The 14,402-nt window shown below is 47.6% G+C and overlaps 8 protein-coding genes across 8 annotated transcripts; 5 read left to right on the top strand and 3 right to left on the bottom strand.

Annotated features, from left to right (window-relative positions):
- Window positions 1-239: 239 nt before the first annotated feature.
- On the bottom strand, window positions 240-1,353 carry B0J16DRAFT_325878 (transcriptional regulator PAI 2-type). The gene has a single exon (XM_046125922.1). It carries the CDS (start codon window positions 1,117-1,119, stop codon window positions 361-363), a length of 759 nt encoding a protein of 252 aa, XP_045987998.1. The 5' UTR covers window positions 1,120-1,353; the 3' UTR covers window positions 240-360.
- Window positions 1,354-1,708: 355 nt separating this feature from the next.
- Window positions 1,709-3,038, top strand: B0J16DRAFT_307 (L-asparaginase II). Its single transcript, XM_046124812.1, has one exon. It carries the CDS (start codon window positions 1,851-1,853, stop codon window positions 2,925-2,927), a length of 1,077 nt encoding a protein of 358 aa, XP_045987997.1. The 5' UTR covers window positions 1,709-1,850; the 3' UTR covers window positions 2,928-3,038.
- Window positions 3,039-4,506, bottom strand: B0J16DRAFT_390263 (aminotransferase). Its single transcript, XM_046131858.1, has 3 exons — window positions 4,020-4,506; window positions 3,375-3,964; window positions 3,039-3,321 (listed from the first exon to the last, which is right to left on the bottom strand). Exons 1-3 carry the CDS (start codon window positions 4,456-4,458, stop codon window positions 3,151-3,153), a joined length of 1,200 nt encoding a protein of 399 aa, XP_045987996.1. The 5' UTR covers window positions 4,459-4,506; the 3' UTR covers window positions 3,039-3,150.
- A 643-nt stretch (window positions 4,507-5,149) lies between these two features.
- Window positions 5,150-6,745, top strand: B0J16DRAFT_390260 (alcohol acetyltransferase; the record flags this gene model as incomplete). The annotated part of the gene is made up of 2 exons (XM_046131857.1): window positions 5,150-5,177; window positions 5,298-6,745. The coding sequence occupies 2 exons, from the start codon at window positions 5,150-5,152 to the stop codon at window positions 6,743-6,745; spliced, it is 1,476 nt and encodes a 491-aa protein (XP_045987995.1).
- A 1,197-nt stretch (window positions 6,746-7,942) lies between these two features.
- B0J16DRAFT_325870 (chaperonin 10-like protein) lies at window positions 7,943-9,375 on the top strand. Its single transcript, XM_046125921.1, has 6 exons — window positions 7,943-8,090; window positions 8,141-8,275; window positions 8,341-8,368; window positions 8,423-8,607; window positions 8,664-9,037; window positions 9,115-9,375. The coding sequence occupies exons 1-6, from the start codon at window positions 7,967-7,969 to the stop codon at window positions 9,307-9,309; spliced, it is 1,041 nt and encodes a 346-aa protein (XP_045987994.1). The 5' UTR covers window positions 7,943-7,966; the 3' UTR covers window positions 9,310-9,375.
- A 493-nt stretch (window positions 9,376-9,868) lies between these two features.
- On the top strand, window positions 9,869-11,050 carry B0J16DRAFT_325867 (uncharacterized protein). The gene has a single exon (XM_046125920.1). The coding sequence runs from the start codon at window positions 9,986-9,988 to the stop codon at window positions 11,021-11,023; it is 1,038 nt and encodes a 345-aa protein (XP_045987993.1). The 5' UTR covers window positions 9,869-9,985; the 3' UTR covers window positions 11,024-11,050.
- Window positions 11,051-11,407: 357 nt separating this feature from the next.
- On the bottom strand, window positions 11,408-12,268 carry B0J16DRAFT_325866 (acyl-CoA N-acyltransferase). The gene is made up of 2 exons (XM_046125919.1): window positions 11,878-12,268; window positions 11,408-11,823 (listed from the first exon to the last, which is right to left on the bottom strand). Exons 1-2 carry the CDS (start codon window positions 12,215-12,217, stop codon window positions 11,420-11,422), a joined length of 744 nt encoding a protein of 247 aa, XP_045987992.1. The 5' UTR covers window positions 12,218-12,268; the 3' UTR covers window positions 11,408-11,419.
- Window positions 12,269-13,204: 936 nt separating this feature from the next.
- Window positions 13,205-14,213, top strand: B0J16DRAFT_325864 (HAD-like domain-containing protein). The gene has a single exon (XM_046125918.1). The coding sequence runs from the start codon at window positions 13,392-13,394 to the stop codon at window positions 14,109-14,111; it is 720 nt and encodes a 239-aa protein (XP_045987991.1). The 5' UTR covers window positions 13,205-13,391; the 3' UTR covers window positions 14,112-14,213.
- Window positions 14,214-14,402: the final 189 nt, after the last annotated feature.

Genomic DNA, 14,402 nt, shown 5'->3' with positions numbered 1-14,402 from the left:
ATCAATGTATGTATTTACCGGTCTGAAGTAAGGGAGGAGTGCTTTACTTCGCACTGTTAATTTGTCTCCACTTCCCCCCAGTCATCCAGGCAGCAGCGGTACCTCTCGATACTCCACTTGCTTAGCCAAAAAGTGCTTAGGCACCCATATAACGGCCGAATTTCCACATAAAATCTACCTATGAAGTATAGCCATGTACTTTCGAAATCCTACCCTAAACTTTACAAAGAGCATATTACAGTATTCGGGAGCGGAGAGTGCAAGTGCTCAATAGCGTATTGACATTCTCTATCATTGTCTATTGATATCTATTTTCAGAGGTCTCATACATCTGTCACTGGACTGTCCATCCTTCATGTATTACCTTTCCTTCACGTCAATACGTTCCTGAACCATCCCAGCTAAAGCTCGACCAGCCTCAGACCCCAAATTCTTGAAACCATCAACAACGCCATTTCTATCCCCCATTCGCATTTCTTGGCTCATCTTGAACTTGCCCTCGAGTCGATGAATGGATATTTCGATGCCAATGATGTTCTTCTGCATCAGCTCAATGTAACGCTCTGGCGCATCGGATACCTTCCATGGCCCTGGTCGATCTCCCTTTCCAGTATACCCCATAATCGATTTCTCTGTATGCTCAGATAGATCATGGAGCTGTTTCGATAGAAACTGGATTGAGGTTTCGCATTTGCTGTCGTAGTGTACCGTGGCTCGGCCGTAGGCTTGGACAGCAGCATAGTTCCATGTAGGTACAACTTTAGCAGTCGTTGGCTTTGTTTCCGTATAGAATTTTGGAGTAACATAATGATGAGGAGTTGCCGTAAATAAGACAAGGACTTCCTGTTCTAACACCATGGTTCCCGGCTTATCCTTCCCTAGGGCCTCGATCATGGCCTTGGCCTGGGGGTTTTGCCTGGCAATGTGGCCTCTCAGAACACCGAGCTCAGTGTCGCTGTCTTCGTCTTCAACATCGAGGATAAAAGGGATGTGGCTACTCTGGATGTATGGGTGTGTGTCCGAGGGAATGGCGGTGGTGAGGACACCCAATGCGTTATCGCGGATCAGCTGCCGCAAGATAGGAATGCGCTTTTCGGCGTGGACTGACGGGATAATCATAATGACGGCCTTGGATGTAGGGGGATTCGTGTGTTCAAGGAATAGCCTTGGGCTGGACGAGAGCCTATAAATATAGGCATATTTTCATTGAGTCATGTCAACAGTGATCTCGAACGCGCTGCTAAAAGCGCTGTTTGCTGTCGATGACAAGAATTATCAATACGCCGGACAACACTGGACGATTCCAATACTCCGATGACCCCACAGCAAAGAGAGATTTCTTCTATTTTCGATAAGATCGGATGCAAAATAAACTAGGAGATGCGAAACCCCTTTCCAAGTACCAAAGTAATTCTCCACCTCGCTGAAAACATACCATACCGGGTAAGCGCGAGCGAATTGCGCTAATTCGCTTTTTTTGGATGGCGGCATCACCAAACGACCTTGTGCTGTTGAAATTTGAAAATTTGGAATCATTTCGTTGTACAAGAGTCTCAAGAGATTGATTCCAAACGACTTTGTATTCGGTTGAAAACTTTCTTGGCCTCTCGGCCCGGTAGGTGGTACGGTGGGATATGTGGCTAGTGTTTCCATACTCCTCAAAATATGCAGGCGGCATTTAAGATCGTAAATACTCGACGTGAATCAATACGTCAACAAGGCTTGCCTTCGCCAAACATACTCCGAGTCTCCCTTCAGTCCTAATCTTCAACCGTCTTGGGCATAACCATTTCCTACAAAGTCCTCAGCGAGGTAGCGACCTTTTTACTTGCCCCTGAGTCAGCTCAAATATGGTCCAGTTTGCGGAGTACCGAGACTGCGCAGTCTCTGATCGTGGTGGTATTGTCGAAAACACGCACCGTGTCCATGTTGCCGTAACAGACGCCAGTGGCAAGCTTCTGTTTGCAGTTGGAAATCCTTCCAGAATGACGCTTGCACGGTCAGCCGCGAAACCTATACAGATTCTGGCTTTACTTGAAACCAAGGGTTTTGACAAGTTTGGTTTCACTGATGCGGACGTTGCACTCATGTGCTCATCTCATAGCAGCGAAGAAATCCACATCAGCCGGGGAAGGGAGATGCTGGTCAAAATCGCGGCCAGGGAGGAAGATCTTCGCTGTGGCGGCCACTTAGCCCTGTCAGATGCTGTAAACAAAGACTGGATCAAGCGAGACTTTGTTCCAGGTGCCCTTTGCAACAATTGCTCAGCGAAACACATTGGTATGTTAGCTGGTGCAAAGGCCATAGATCTGGGAGACGCTGAGAATTACCACGATGAGAACCATCTGATACAGCTGCATGTGAAGGCTGTCTTCGAGGAGATGACGGGCCTTGGCTCCGAGGAGCTTAAATGGGGGATCGATGGCTGCAATCTACCCGCTCCTGCTCTCCCTCTGTCGGACCTTAGTCGACTCTATGCCATTCTGGCTGATGCAATCGACACACTCAATTCAACATATTCCCCAAGATGCGCCCGAAAGGAGAAGCTGGCGCGTATTTACCACGCTATGTGGCAGTACCCAGAGATGGTTGCTGGACAAGGACGATTCTGCACACAGCTCATGCTCCAGTATAAAGGAGCCGTTGTTGGAAAGCTCGGCGCAGACGGCTGCTATGGCGTGGCAGTCAGGGAGTCTGAGCAGACTCGAAAGATTGGGGCCAGCGGAAGCCTGGGGATCGCTGTCAAGGTGGAGGACGGTGATAGTGAGATTCTGTACGCGGTGGTGATGGAGGTGCTGGAGAGACTCAAGATCGGCAGCCAAGAACAACGGGAGAGTCTAAATTCTTTCCATTATTTGACTCGTGTTAACACTGCAGGAGTGGTGACAGGTAAAGTGTCACTACCGTTTCATCTAAATTCGTGTTAAAGCGTTCTCTAGAGGGATAAGTTGCTTTCTGGCTTAATGAGATATGTTAATAAATTTTAAACTGTAAAATGATAGATAGTTTATTATAATCTCACTTTTTTTATGTTATTTATGTAGATATTAATTCCGTTATAAGGCGTCAAGGTTGTCTATACAGATATCGTTAATAAGTCTTACACCATCTCTTAATATTTCGTGAGGATCCAGGCACAATTGCGGTGGTCTATCCCTCCTTAACAACAACACCCCACTCATGGTTCTCTTTCCCGAACATAATATCTCCCAACCAACCCTTGATTTTCTCAACGCAACCGCCACTCGGCACTGATCCCTTCAACGAGATTTCCATGTCCTGCCCTTCAAACACAATAACTGAAACAGGAGAAATGAAGAACTGCGTGCTATAAGTCATTATCAGATCAAAATATTTGGTGTTATGTCACTTACAGCTGTACCTGATACGAAAGCTTCGAGAAGACGCCCTTCCTTCCATGCTACTTGTAGGTCGCCCATGGTAAACTTGGCCTCGACGACGTCTATTTGATCTGACAGCCTAGACCGAGCGAGATCCAAGACAGATTGTCTAGTGATGCCTTCCAGAATGATCTTATCATCTAGCGGCGGCGTGATGAGCTCGACGCGGCCAGTGTCGGGATTCTTGATGACCACGAAAAAGTTGCTGGCGCCGGCCTCAGTAACCTGAGACTCCGAGCCCAGAACCCACAGAATTTGGTCGTAGCCTTTTTTGCGGCATTCGCGTAATGAAAGGAAACTCGGCCCATAGTTGGCACCGATTTTGGCGTAGCCAAAGCCGCCTGGCCATGCCCGTGCTGATCCGGCCTCTGAGGTAAGCAGACGGAGCCCAGGCTGTTTTGGCGGAGCGCCAGGGGGTGTCTCCGAAGAGAAGTCGGGCCAAGCTACCATTAGTATGATGAGGGTAGCCTCAGCTGGAATCTGAACTCCAATCTGTCGACCAGTGCCGATGACGGCCGGGCGGATATACAGGAAGTTTCCGGGCTTGTTTTTGGGAAGCCACCCTTAAGAGCATCGTAAGTAAAATGATAGAGAAGTCGAGTGGGAAAAGCTTCTTACTTGGACAGTCCAAACGGACCAGCGCCTTGATCAATTTGACCAGCTCCTCCTGGTCAAACCCTGGAAGTGAGACTCGCTTCGAGCTCATCTCGAGTCTTCTTGCATTACGCTCAGGCCTGAAGAGACGCAACTTGCCATCAAACCCACGGTATACCTTCATGCCTTCGAAGCACTGCGTAGCGTAATGAAGGCATGATGCAGCGGGGGATATAGAAATGTCGCCGTAAGGCTTCAATTCGGGGGCTTCCCAACCTTGGCCATCGGTCCAGCGAGCAGTCACCATATGGTCGCAACAGGCATTCTGCGCCCAAAGCTCTGCCGAACCAGGCTCAGGTATGGGATTAGGCTTGTCAGTCTTAGTAATGATAAGCTTGGAGGCATCAAGAGGTCGTTCTGATGGAGCACTATTGCCATTTTGGGTGTTCGCGGGGTCGGCCATGTTGTTGCTTGAATGGGAGCGAAAAGCGGACGATGGTATGAACGATCGGCGACAAAATTCATAGTTTGCTGTGCTTAGGTACCATATCTGAGAATGGGGTTAAATAAACGATTTTTGGATGACTAAGACATCATCTGGTTCGTCCAGCATCTTATTTTGGGTTTGACACAACTTTCTCCGCACACGAGTTCAGAAAACATGAAAGGACGTAAAGTGGCGCAAAAGGGTGCAGAAGGGCGCGGCAGAGCGTCGTAGGGCGCATAAAGTAAAAGAGTCTCCACACACAACATAAAATGATGTTATCTGTCTTCCACCTCAGTTTTTATACGCAATGGTATCCACGTTATCACCTTTGAAGTTTGTATCAGCGTTTTCAGCATCTTTGCAGAGAGGTGTTCGATGCGATGAGGTTGCTATTAGATGACTCTATGCTAGTATAATTACATTAGCAATTCGTTGAGAAAGTAATCACAGTCAACTAGTCATCCGGCTCTTGTTGCTCAGTCCAATGAAAGTGATTAAGATCCGACAAACCCCTACTTCTTAGTAATGTGATAAGCTTAGGATACAGTAAGACTGATCATACAGGGTGAGCAAGGATATTTTGTATATAAGAACCTCCGATCCCCGTGTACGTTCATCTCACATCATCTTTCTCAACTCTCAACACTGACATGCATTAAAGTTCATTATGACAAACAACAAATCCGTTACATTAGGTGAGTTGTTGTGATTTGTAGGCAGTAGGTTCTCGTCAGAAAAACACACGTTACCATTTTCTAGATTGCCTATCCCGATAGCATCCGGAACGGTCTGAATGCTAATGTGTCTTCTGCTAGGTGTTTTGGGGAGGAGCTACTCTGTGCGGCATGCTCTAGGGCAATACAACTCAGCATGTGTAACGGCGACGTACACGATTTCGCCTAAAGATGAACCTGGCCTGCATCTGTTCGAAGAGCGATTTCGTTCCGCCTTAGAATGGAGCCTTCAATCCACAATTCAACAACATCCTGGCTTACTATACAGCATCTCGGATGAAACAGATGCCGGCATTGCACTGTATAAGCAGGTTGATGAAATTAATCAGAGGGACGTTCTCAGGATCATTAACAGTGATGAAGTCAGCTCAACAACTGCTGGCCCGAATGAGTCAGCACCAGATGTGCTGCTATCTCAGGTCCTGGGAGACGCGCATGCTGAGCACTGGCTCCCTAACAAACCAGCCTGGAAGATCATTGTGTTGAAGCATTTTCAAACTAGCTCCAAGAACCACGATTCTGACCGGACGTCTCTCGGAAGGCTCGACATTGCTTTCATGGCACACCACGCTATTGCTGATGGATTGAGTGGGGTCGCCTTTCATGCCTCTCTTATGGAAAACTTCGAGAGCCTCTCAGCGTCACTTTGTCAGCCTCCTTGGCCGATGACATTTAACGAACGAAGAGCACCCCCGATTGCTATTGAAGAACGTGTGGACTGTCTGTCATGCAATTGCACCATTTGCAGTAGCCCCGACACCTGCGGTCGGAAAGCATGGGCGGGGGGAGCGATATCCCAAACGCCCACCGTTAGCCTGAAGCATATGGTTCGAATAGTAACCATCCCGGCCGAAGAGCTTTCAACCGTCCTTCAAAGATGCAAGCAGGCCAAGATTACACTGACTGCACTTTTGCATGCGCTGATATGCACTTCACTCCGCCACGGTATCAAGGAGGATGTTCCCGGATTTCGATCCGTAACACCTTTGTCGGTGCGACAGCATACCGGAGCATCTAAAAAGGACATCGTCGATCACGTCTCTTTCTTGACCAGTTATGTGTCTCGTGCAGAGCTGGAAAAGATTCAGGAATGTGAACCTGGCTCTGCGGTAGAAGAGCAGCATATAATCGAACGCGCACAGTCATTTGGCAGAGACATAATTACCAATGCTGGACAATTCCCTCACGGCAGCATGGTCACGAGACTAAACCGAATTGAAGATCTGGTCTCGCATTTTCAAAGCCAAGGTGGTACAGAAAGGAAGTACACATATGAGCTGTCGAACCTGGGCTCAACTTCTGACATCTCCCCGCCAGATGACAGCAACCTGAAGCTAGAAAAATTGACTTTTACGCAGTGTGCGGTGGTCGCTGGTCCAGCCATCGTTTTCAATTGCGTCAGTACAAGAGGTGGACCGCTCGTCATCAGCGTTACTTGGCAGGAAGGGATCGTTGAGGAATCACTTATTGATCATGTTGTGCGAGGATTGGAGGACCGACTTGTATGTGTAGGCGACGAGGACAGTTAAAGAGATGGTCGGACAGGAGCGCAGAATGGTGTTTCCGAGTGACCACCATTGGTATCCAGACACTACATCGATCGAGGCTGTTCTTTCCACAAATCTGAATCTCAACAGTCGAAGCTTTCTTCTGAAATTCACTCCACCCTTCTACTCAGGGAAAATCCGATAGACTGATATACTGTTGATACAAAGGTAGAACAACCCGATAGTCCCAAGGCGTTAACGTAGAACTCTTTTAACTTGTTCCTAAACTGGAAGTGTTGTTTGTATGGTACCAGGTCAGTGCTATCTAGTTTCTAAAGGTGGGACTTCGTAATGTGAATTTAGAAAGCAGTTGTTCCCCCATGTACGCCTACAATCAACCACCCGTGATTGGGAATGGGCGGGGTAACAAAGCGGAGAGGCACGAAGGGCGCATGTTAGGGCGCATCCCAAGGCGTATGCGACTGGTGCAAAAGTTTTTATCTTATGTAAAGTAAATCAAGTCAACGTGCAAGCTAGGGCGTGTTGTACATATATCAGATGCACAAGGCGTAGGGCGGGGATGGGAGTTTCCCGATATCGGGCGACAAGATCGTGCGTGTCTTAACGTTATACCCCAAATTTAGATGATTTCCAGGGCGTCATTTCGCTCTAGAGTGTCAATCAAACCAAGCTGACGAAGATGGAATCAGAGCCTCTTACCGAGTGGATTGTCCTGATCCCTGATATTGAGGGCTCCTTGGACAGGCGGATGAGTGTGAGAGAGTAAGTCACACGATCGCAAACTTCTCTGTTTTTCAATAATACGAACAAGTCATAGGACTCATGTCAAAGAAATGATCAAACATGTTGATTCTGGCCTTTTCCAAATGGGAGGGGCTACATTGGGTGCAGACCGCATCGATGGAAGTGCTATTATTGCCCGTGCCAAGTCCAAAGCAGAGATCTTGGATGTCCTCAAGGCCGATATGTACGCTCGGAGTGGAGTTTGGGACTTGGAAAATGCTAAATTTATTCCCGTGAGTATTTAAGATTTTACGTGGGCAGAGCGGCGAAAACTAACATGGGCAACAGTTCAAGTGTGTCTACAGGGTTGGCCATGTTGATGACAAGATTATGGGGAATTTGTGGAAACGTTTATAGTGTGTGGATACATAGCGCAGAGTTACTGTATATATAGAGCGCAGCCGCCCACATTTCACAAATGGCTATCAGCATCCACCCACCAACGTGACATCATTAGCCATGGAATCAATCGCCATCGTTCAAAGAGGCAAAGGCTTCGCCGAAGAAAGTGTTACACTGCCTCCTTTGAAAGAGCACCAAGTATACGTCAAAGTTGAATACGCCGCATTTAACCCAACTGACCGTAAGGCTGTTGTTTGACCCGGTTCCCGTCGCGACGCTGATCTTGCACAGGGCTTGCGCTCGATGTTAATGCGTTTGGAGACGGTGCAGTCTTGGGCTGCGACTTTGCTGGCACTGTAGTCGAAGCCCATCCGAGTGTCACAAAATTACAGACTGGTGATCGTCTTGCTGGCTTTGTCTGGGGCGGTGAGTTTTACCAAAACCGACCCTGGTAAATTATGGGAGAATATCTAGCTCACCCACGCAAACAGGCGAGATCAAAGGCTTGGGCGCATACTCGTTAGACTCCCGGCCTCCACTCGTCTTTAAGCTCAGCTGATCATCATGTTATAGCACTTACACCATCGCGGACGAACGTCTCTCCTTCAAGGTCCCCAACAATACGAGTCCTGCACAAGCTGCGTCAGTGCCATTAGCAGCCAATACCGCCTGGCTTGCTTTATTCTCCGATGATTCTATTGCATACAAGTCCGATAGGCCAACTGAGAAAGCTCCTCTACTGATCTGGGGAGGAAACAGTAGATTCCCATGGCTACCTTTCAATACAAGAAGACTTGCTAATTGTTCGTGACAGCCACTGTGGGATATTTCGCCATTCAATTAGCCAAGCTCTACAACATTGAGGTCATCACGACATGCAGCCCTCGGAACTTCGAAAAGGTCCGACAGGCTGGAGCCACTCACGTCTTCGATTACAACGACAAGGATGTCATCGCCAAGATCAAGCGTGCACTGCCGAATCTGAATAATGTCTTTGACACAGTTGGGAATGACACTTCGTCAGCAACCGCAGCTAAAGCCATCAGCGGCACAGAAGGCTTGCTTTGTACGGTTAGACCAGGCAAGGCAAACACTCAGGATGTCCCGTCACACGTCAAGGTTACGGAGGTTTTTGTCTTCACTGCGTTTCCCACGGAACATAACTACCGCGGGAAGGCACATTGGCCAGTAAGTAATCTGCCTAAATACAAAGCGCTACACATATGCAGGTCCAGGCGAAGAACACCAACTAAAGCTTCTTATAGGTTAAGATGGGAGACCACAATTTGAGTGCAGAGTTTCACGGACAGTTAGAGACCTTACTTGGTAGTGGATCTCTGAAACCGCCACCGATTCGTACTATAGGACAACTTAGCCCTTCTACGGTGGAGGAAGCGATGGAGTTAAATCGCCAGGGTCGGATTTCGGGTGAGAAGTTGGTATTCAATGGTCTACCTTAAATAACTGCAAAGTGCTCAGTGCCTGTTAGTATATATATGGAGGCTGTCAAACGAGTTGAATCACAAGAGTTACCTTGAAAACGATTCGGTGCATCAGGTGTGGACGAGGTTTATTGTCTATATTTCTAGGTGAACGTATAGTGTGACTCATTGAGGCCATGGAGCCTGCTTTTATCCTCCAGTTTATAGCCCAACGACCTAGACCTGTAGATCATGAGTTTATTGGTTGCTTAGATTACACTCCCGCTATATAATACAGGGTATATAGTGTTAGGATAGATATATTGCTGAAAGGTATTATTAAAAATTACTGGTGCTGCATTTATAACATAACATTACCCCTCCTTCTCCTTCACAAAGACCTCTTGTTAACCCTAACGCCCATTGTCGCAATTCTTGATCAGCACGAAAAGGTTGCTGGCGCCGGCCTCGGAGCGCCAGGAGGTGTCTCGGCATGTATCGGGTCACTTCCTGACCCACTTGCCGGTCCCGACTTTCGGAATCTACAAGCTGATCTTTGCTTCCAAGGTAGGAAGGCGGATCAGACTGCATACAATAAGGAACATAGCGGAGCCTTATAGTTGTTCGATTTGCCCTGTCGAGTTTCCTGAATCATACACTCGTCTTAGCACCTAGTCCTTCCTATTCCTAACCTTTCCATTTTCAATATCTCATAATGTCATCCTCGCCTTTCTGGATCCAGACGGAAGACTGGCATACGGCAGGTGAGCCCTTCCGAATTGTCCAGAAACTTCCAGAGGGCTCTCTCCCAGAGTCATCTACCGTTGCTCAACGCCGCCGCGATATCATCGCAAATTCTCAACACCCTCTGGACCAGCTTCGCCAGTCTCTATGCCATGAGCCCCGCGGCCACGCTGATATGTACGGCGGGTTCATTACCCCTCCAGATGATGCGGGAGCTGCTTTTGGCGTGCTTTTCTGGCACAAAGACGGTTTCTCTACAGCGTGTGGCCATGGAACAATCGCGCTGGGATACTGGGCTGTGGCGAACGGTCTGGTTAAGATTCCAGAGTCTGGAGAGGCAAATGTTGATGTTGTGATTGACGTTCCATCGGGCCGTGTTGTGGCCAGTATGAAAATCATCGATGGGAAGCCAATCAGTGCAGACTTTATCAACGTGGCCTGCTATCAATTCTCAAAGTCCATACCCGTCACAGTACCATCAAGAGGTTTCAAAGTCAGTGTGGATCTGGCGTTCAGCGGGGCTGTCTATGCCACAGTTGCTGCAGAGCAGCTTGGACTTAAGGTTGAGCCTCGTAATGTCGACGAATTCATCAGACTCGGTCGTGAGATCAAGGCTTCGCTGGGTCAACGGGCTCATCATGGCAGCTATGACTGCTATGGGATCATCTTCTTTGATGAAGAGGGTGACGACGCAGAGACAGTCCGTCAAAGAAACGTGACTGTATTTGCTGATGGCCAGATTGACCGCTCTCCGTGCGGCTCCGGGACTTGTGCTCGACTAGCGGTTTTGTATGCTCAAGGCAGATTGGGGCCGAACAAGTGCAAGCTGGCGCACCGGTCCATTATTGCGTCCGAATTCGAGGCGAGCATATTGTCAGAAGCTAAATCTCCTGTCGACGGATTTCCTGCTTGTATTCCCAAAGTTACCGGCGAGGCGAGGTTGTGTGGGAGAATGAGTTTCTTTGTCGATCCTGCTGAGCCTATCTTTCCAGGTTTCTTGTTACGCTAGACTTTTATAGTACCCTATATCTATAAGAACATCGATTGTGATAACTAAAATCCCAGGCATAAGATTTGCTTATTGTTTATGTTTCAAGGTGAACGTAGAGTGCGATTCATTAAGACCACTGAGCCCGCTTTTATTCGCCGAGTTCATAGCCTAGCTGTCGACGAAGATTAGACCTGTATACAATAGAAACATTTCGCATAGGTAGAAAAAGCCCACTATTGCTAAATGCATCCCGCTATCTAAAGCATTATGTACCAATATCAAGGATGATCTCGGGTCGAGAGTTAAATTCTACAACCTTCGGGGATCCGATGAAACTGGAATCTACTCATATTATTTCTCTATGATTGAATACTCCATGTTATAGCAACATGGTTAAAAGGCGGCTTGCTCTATTCATGAACTAGGATCCTTTGCAGTTAACGGGACTGTCCAGATTAAATTATCCATATCCACGTAATCGTCCTCTCCTTCGACCTGAATTCGCTTCTTGCAAATGTGTCGGAACCCCAGTTTCTCGTAGAACCGTGCTGCACTCACAGTCGCAACAATCGCTGGCACGTGAGCTTTACCCGCAATTTCCAAGCCCCATTGTACGAGTGCCGACCCCACTCCCTTCCCCCAAGCTTCACTGTGAGTGTAGAGAGCGTTCAGTTGCATGACTTGCGGATATCCAGGGCGCCAAAATTCATCTTCTACTTGACTCAGTGTTGCGTAGAACGCATTCTCATGCGCACTGTCGATATCGCGGCGCGGAAAGCGGTAGCGTATAATAAAATTTCGAAAGTCGAGATATTTCCCTTTTGACTCTATCAGTATTTTTATAAATTCCATTCCTGGCATGGAGTGCGTACGGTGATAATATTTGTACCAGGTATCCGTCAGGCAGGAAACGGGAGGCGCAGTCCCTTCTGTAGAGCCCCAAGTCCATTCGGCCATCCCTACAGGAGACCATCTCTCACTGCCATCAGGATCAACTGTGGAGCTTTCAGCTACCAAAACAATGCCATGCTTTTTGTAAATCATAGGCTCAAGCTTTAACTTGAAGTAGAAATATGCATGGTCTTGCGGATACGCTTTGCGGTGAGGAAAGCAGTACGTGAAAAGAGGATTGCTGCTGTCCACATTGGACGATAAAACAATGGCCTGGATCCAGGGCAGGTCTGCCGATGAAGCCTGTCTGATTCTGATCATCTCGAAATATTATGTACTTGTTTTCCATCCGTTCATAATACAAAAACCGAGGTATAAGTAGCGTGATTGTCTTTGTCCGATGGTCGTATTGTCGAAAGTACCACCGGCACGGAACCGGCAAAAAAAAAAAAAGGTAGCGAAATATCGGGCAACTTGAACCTCTTATACAATAGTTTAAAAACTGCAGCACGTTCAGCCTTTCCCTCATGATATGGAGCTCCCGTGAATGGCCTTAAAGCCGGAGCCAGACTTTCTGTAATAGGACGAAGCTACCCTATGACACGTTGTCTTATTACTGTATACATCCGGCAGCCTTTTTAGATAAGATCCGGAAAGGACAATGATAGAGAGCGAAGGAGAGATAGAGGAATAGGCTAATAAATATTTATCTATTGCTATTGGGACTGTTAATAGGCTGACTAAAACATGCGGTGTTCAATGATAATGACTATCTGTGACTAAAAGAAGGTTTTGTTACCGTACAAGAACACACCACGACCTAAGCTATTATCTTCCTTCTTCCTGAAAGGCACCGAGAAGCTCAGTAATAGCAGCACACAACCTAGCTTCATTCGTAACAGAGGAGTTGAATGGAGTGCCGAATTTACATCAAAGAGAGAGATACTTTCCAGCGGTATAAAGTTCAAGTCTCAGTGGAAAAAGTCCTCTAACAATAGACAAAATATTACCACTATGAACACTTTTACTACTGCCATTGGTTTTCCATCCGCGCCTATTCTGTGCTGGTTGTTGTACAAACGACAGTAAGAACTGAGGAATGTGGGCTTGGAATGTGTCGCTATAAAGTCCTTCGGCAAACGCCGGGTGGCTGAACAAGGAAGGCGGGGAGTTAATGTTCCCGGCACGCCCGACCGGCACCCCGATTCAATCCCATGTCTGATGTGCCGGCCGGTCGGCCTTTTAATTCAATTTGATGTCAGGTGTGCCGGTGGACATCCCAATTAGCCATCTTGCCAGCACCGGAGTCGCTTACCCACGGATTCCACACGCGAGCTTTCATCTCACACCTTACGTCATTGATATCTTGGTAAGATAATGATAGCATCCGCCCTTCCTATAAATCATTGCTGTAAGAACACTGATCTCTATTTACAAACACCAAGTTCATCATCATCGCTTATTCCATACAACCACACTTCTCACCAATTTCAACATGAGCAACCTCTCAGACTACAGCCTTCTCTCCTTTGATGTCTACGGCACTCTTATCGACTGGGAGACAGGCGTTTTGAACGGTCTCAAGCCGCTGCTCGAGGCCAACAATGCCGAGTTTTCTCGAGAACACCTTTTGAACGTTTATCATGAGGCTGAGGCGGCCCAGCAAGACAAGACCCCCAATCTTGCATACTCTGAGCTTCTCACCACTATCCATCCTCAGATTGCAGAGCGCCTTAGCCTCTCTAGCACTAAAGAGCAAGACAAGGCCTTTGGCGATTCTGTCGGGTCATGGCCCGCCTTCTCCGACACCGTTGACGCCTTACGCCGCCTAGGCAAGCACTATAAGCTTGTCGTCCTCTCCAACGTCGACCGCGAATCATTCTCTGGCAGTAACTCGGGGCCTCTACAGGGCATTCCTTTTGACCTCGTCATCACTGCTCAGGATGTTGGCAGCTATAAGCCCAGCCCGAGGAACTTTGAGTACATGCTGCGCGAGGTTGAGTCGAAATTCGGAATACCTAAGGAAAAGGTGCTGCAGACAGCGCAGAGTCAGTATCATGACCATCAGCCCGCCAAGAAGTTTGGTATCAAGTCGAGCTGGATTGAGAGGCCGGGAGCCATAATGGGTAACCGAGAAAACCCTGTCTACGACTGGAAGTTTGCCACATTGGGCGACATGGCAGATGCGTTGGAGAAGGAACTTGCCAGCAAATAGATTTCAATACAAGTGAGAATATATTTCTAACCGAGGCTCACTCATTTCAAACGTTCAAGAAATGTAAAAGAATACATTAAAGTGTATTTTAGTGATAGCTACTACTACCCCTCCGTGATAACTGTCGTTTACTGTGGCAATCGGATAATTTTTATAGAGTTAGTAGTGTGACCGGCCCGGGTCTTTAGGCAACCGGCACTTTTTCCCCCATTCGGATAGCTCCCAGCTGTCACGTTTAGTGCTCCAAACTACCTTATAGTGGAGCCATAGAGACATAACAGCAGAACATAA

The sequence above is a fragment of the Fusarium flagelliforme genome (genome assembly GCF_020744385.1).
Source record: "Fusarium flagelliforme strain FIESC 12 MPI-CAGE-AA-0113 chromosome Unknown B0J16scaffold_1, whole genome shotgun sequence".
Lineage (NCBI taxonomy): Eukaryota > Fungi > Ascomycota > Sordariomycetes > Hypocreales > Nectriaceae > Fusarium > Fusarium flagelliforme.
This window is presented reverse-complemented; position numbering and strand designations above follow the sequence as displayed.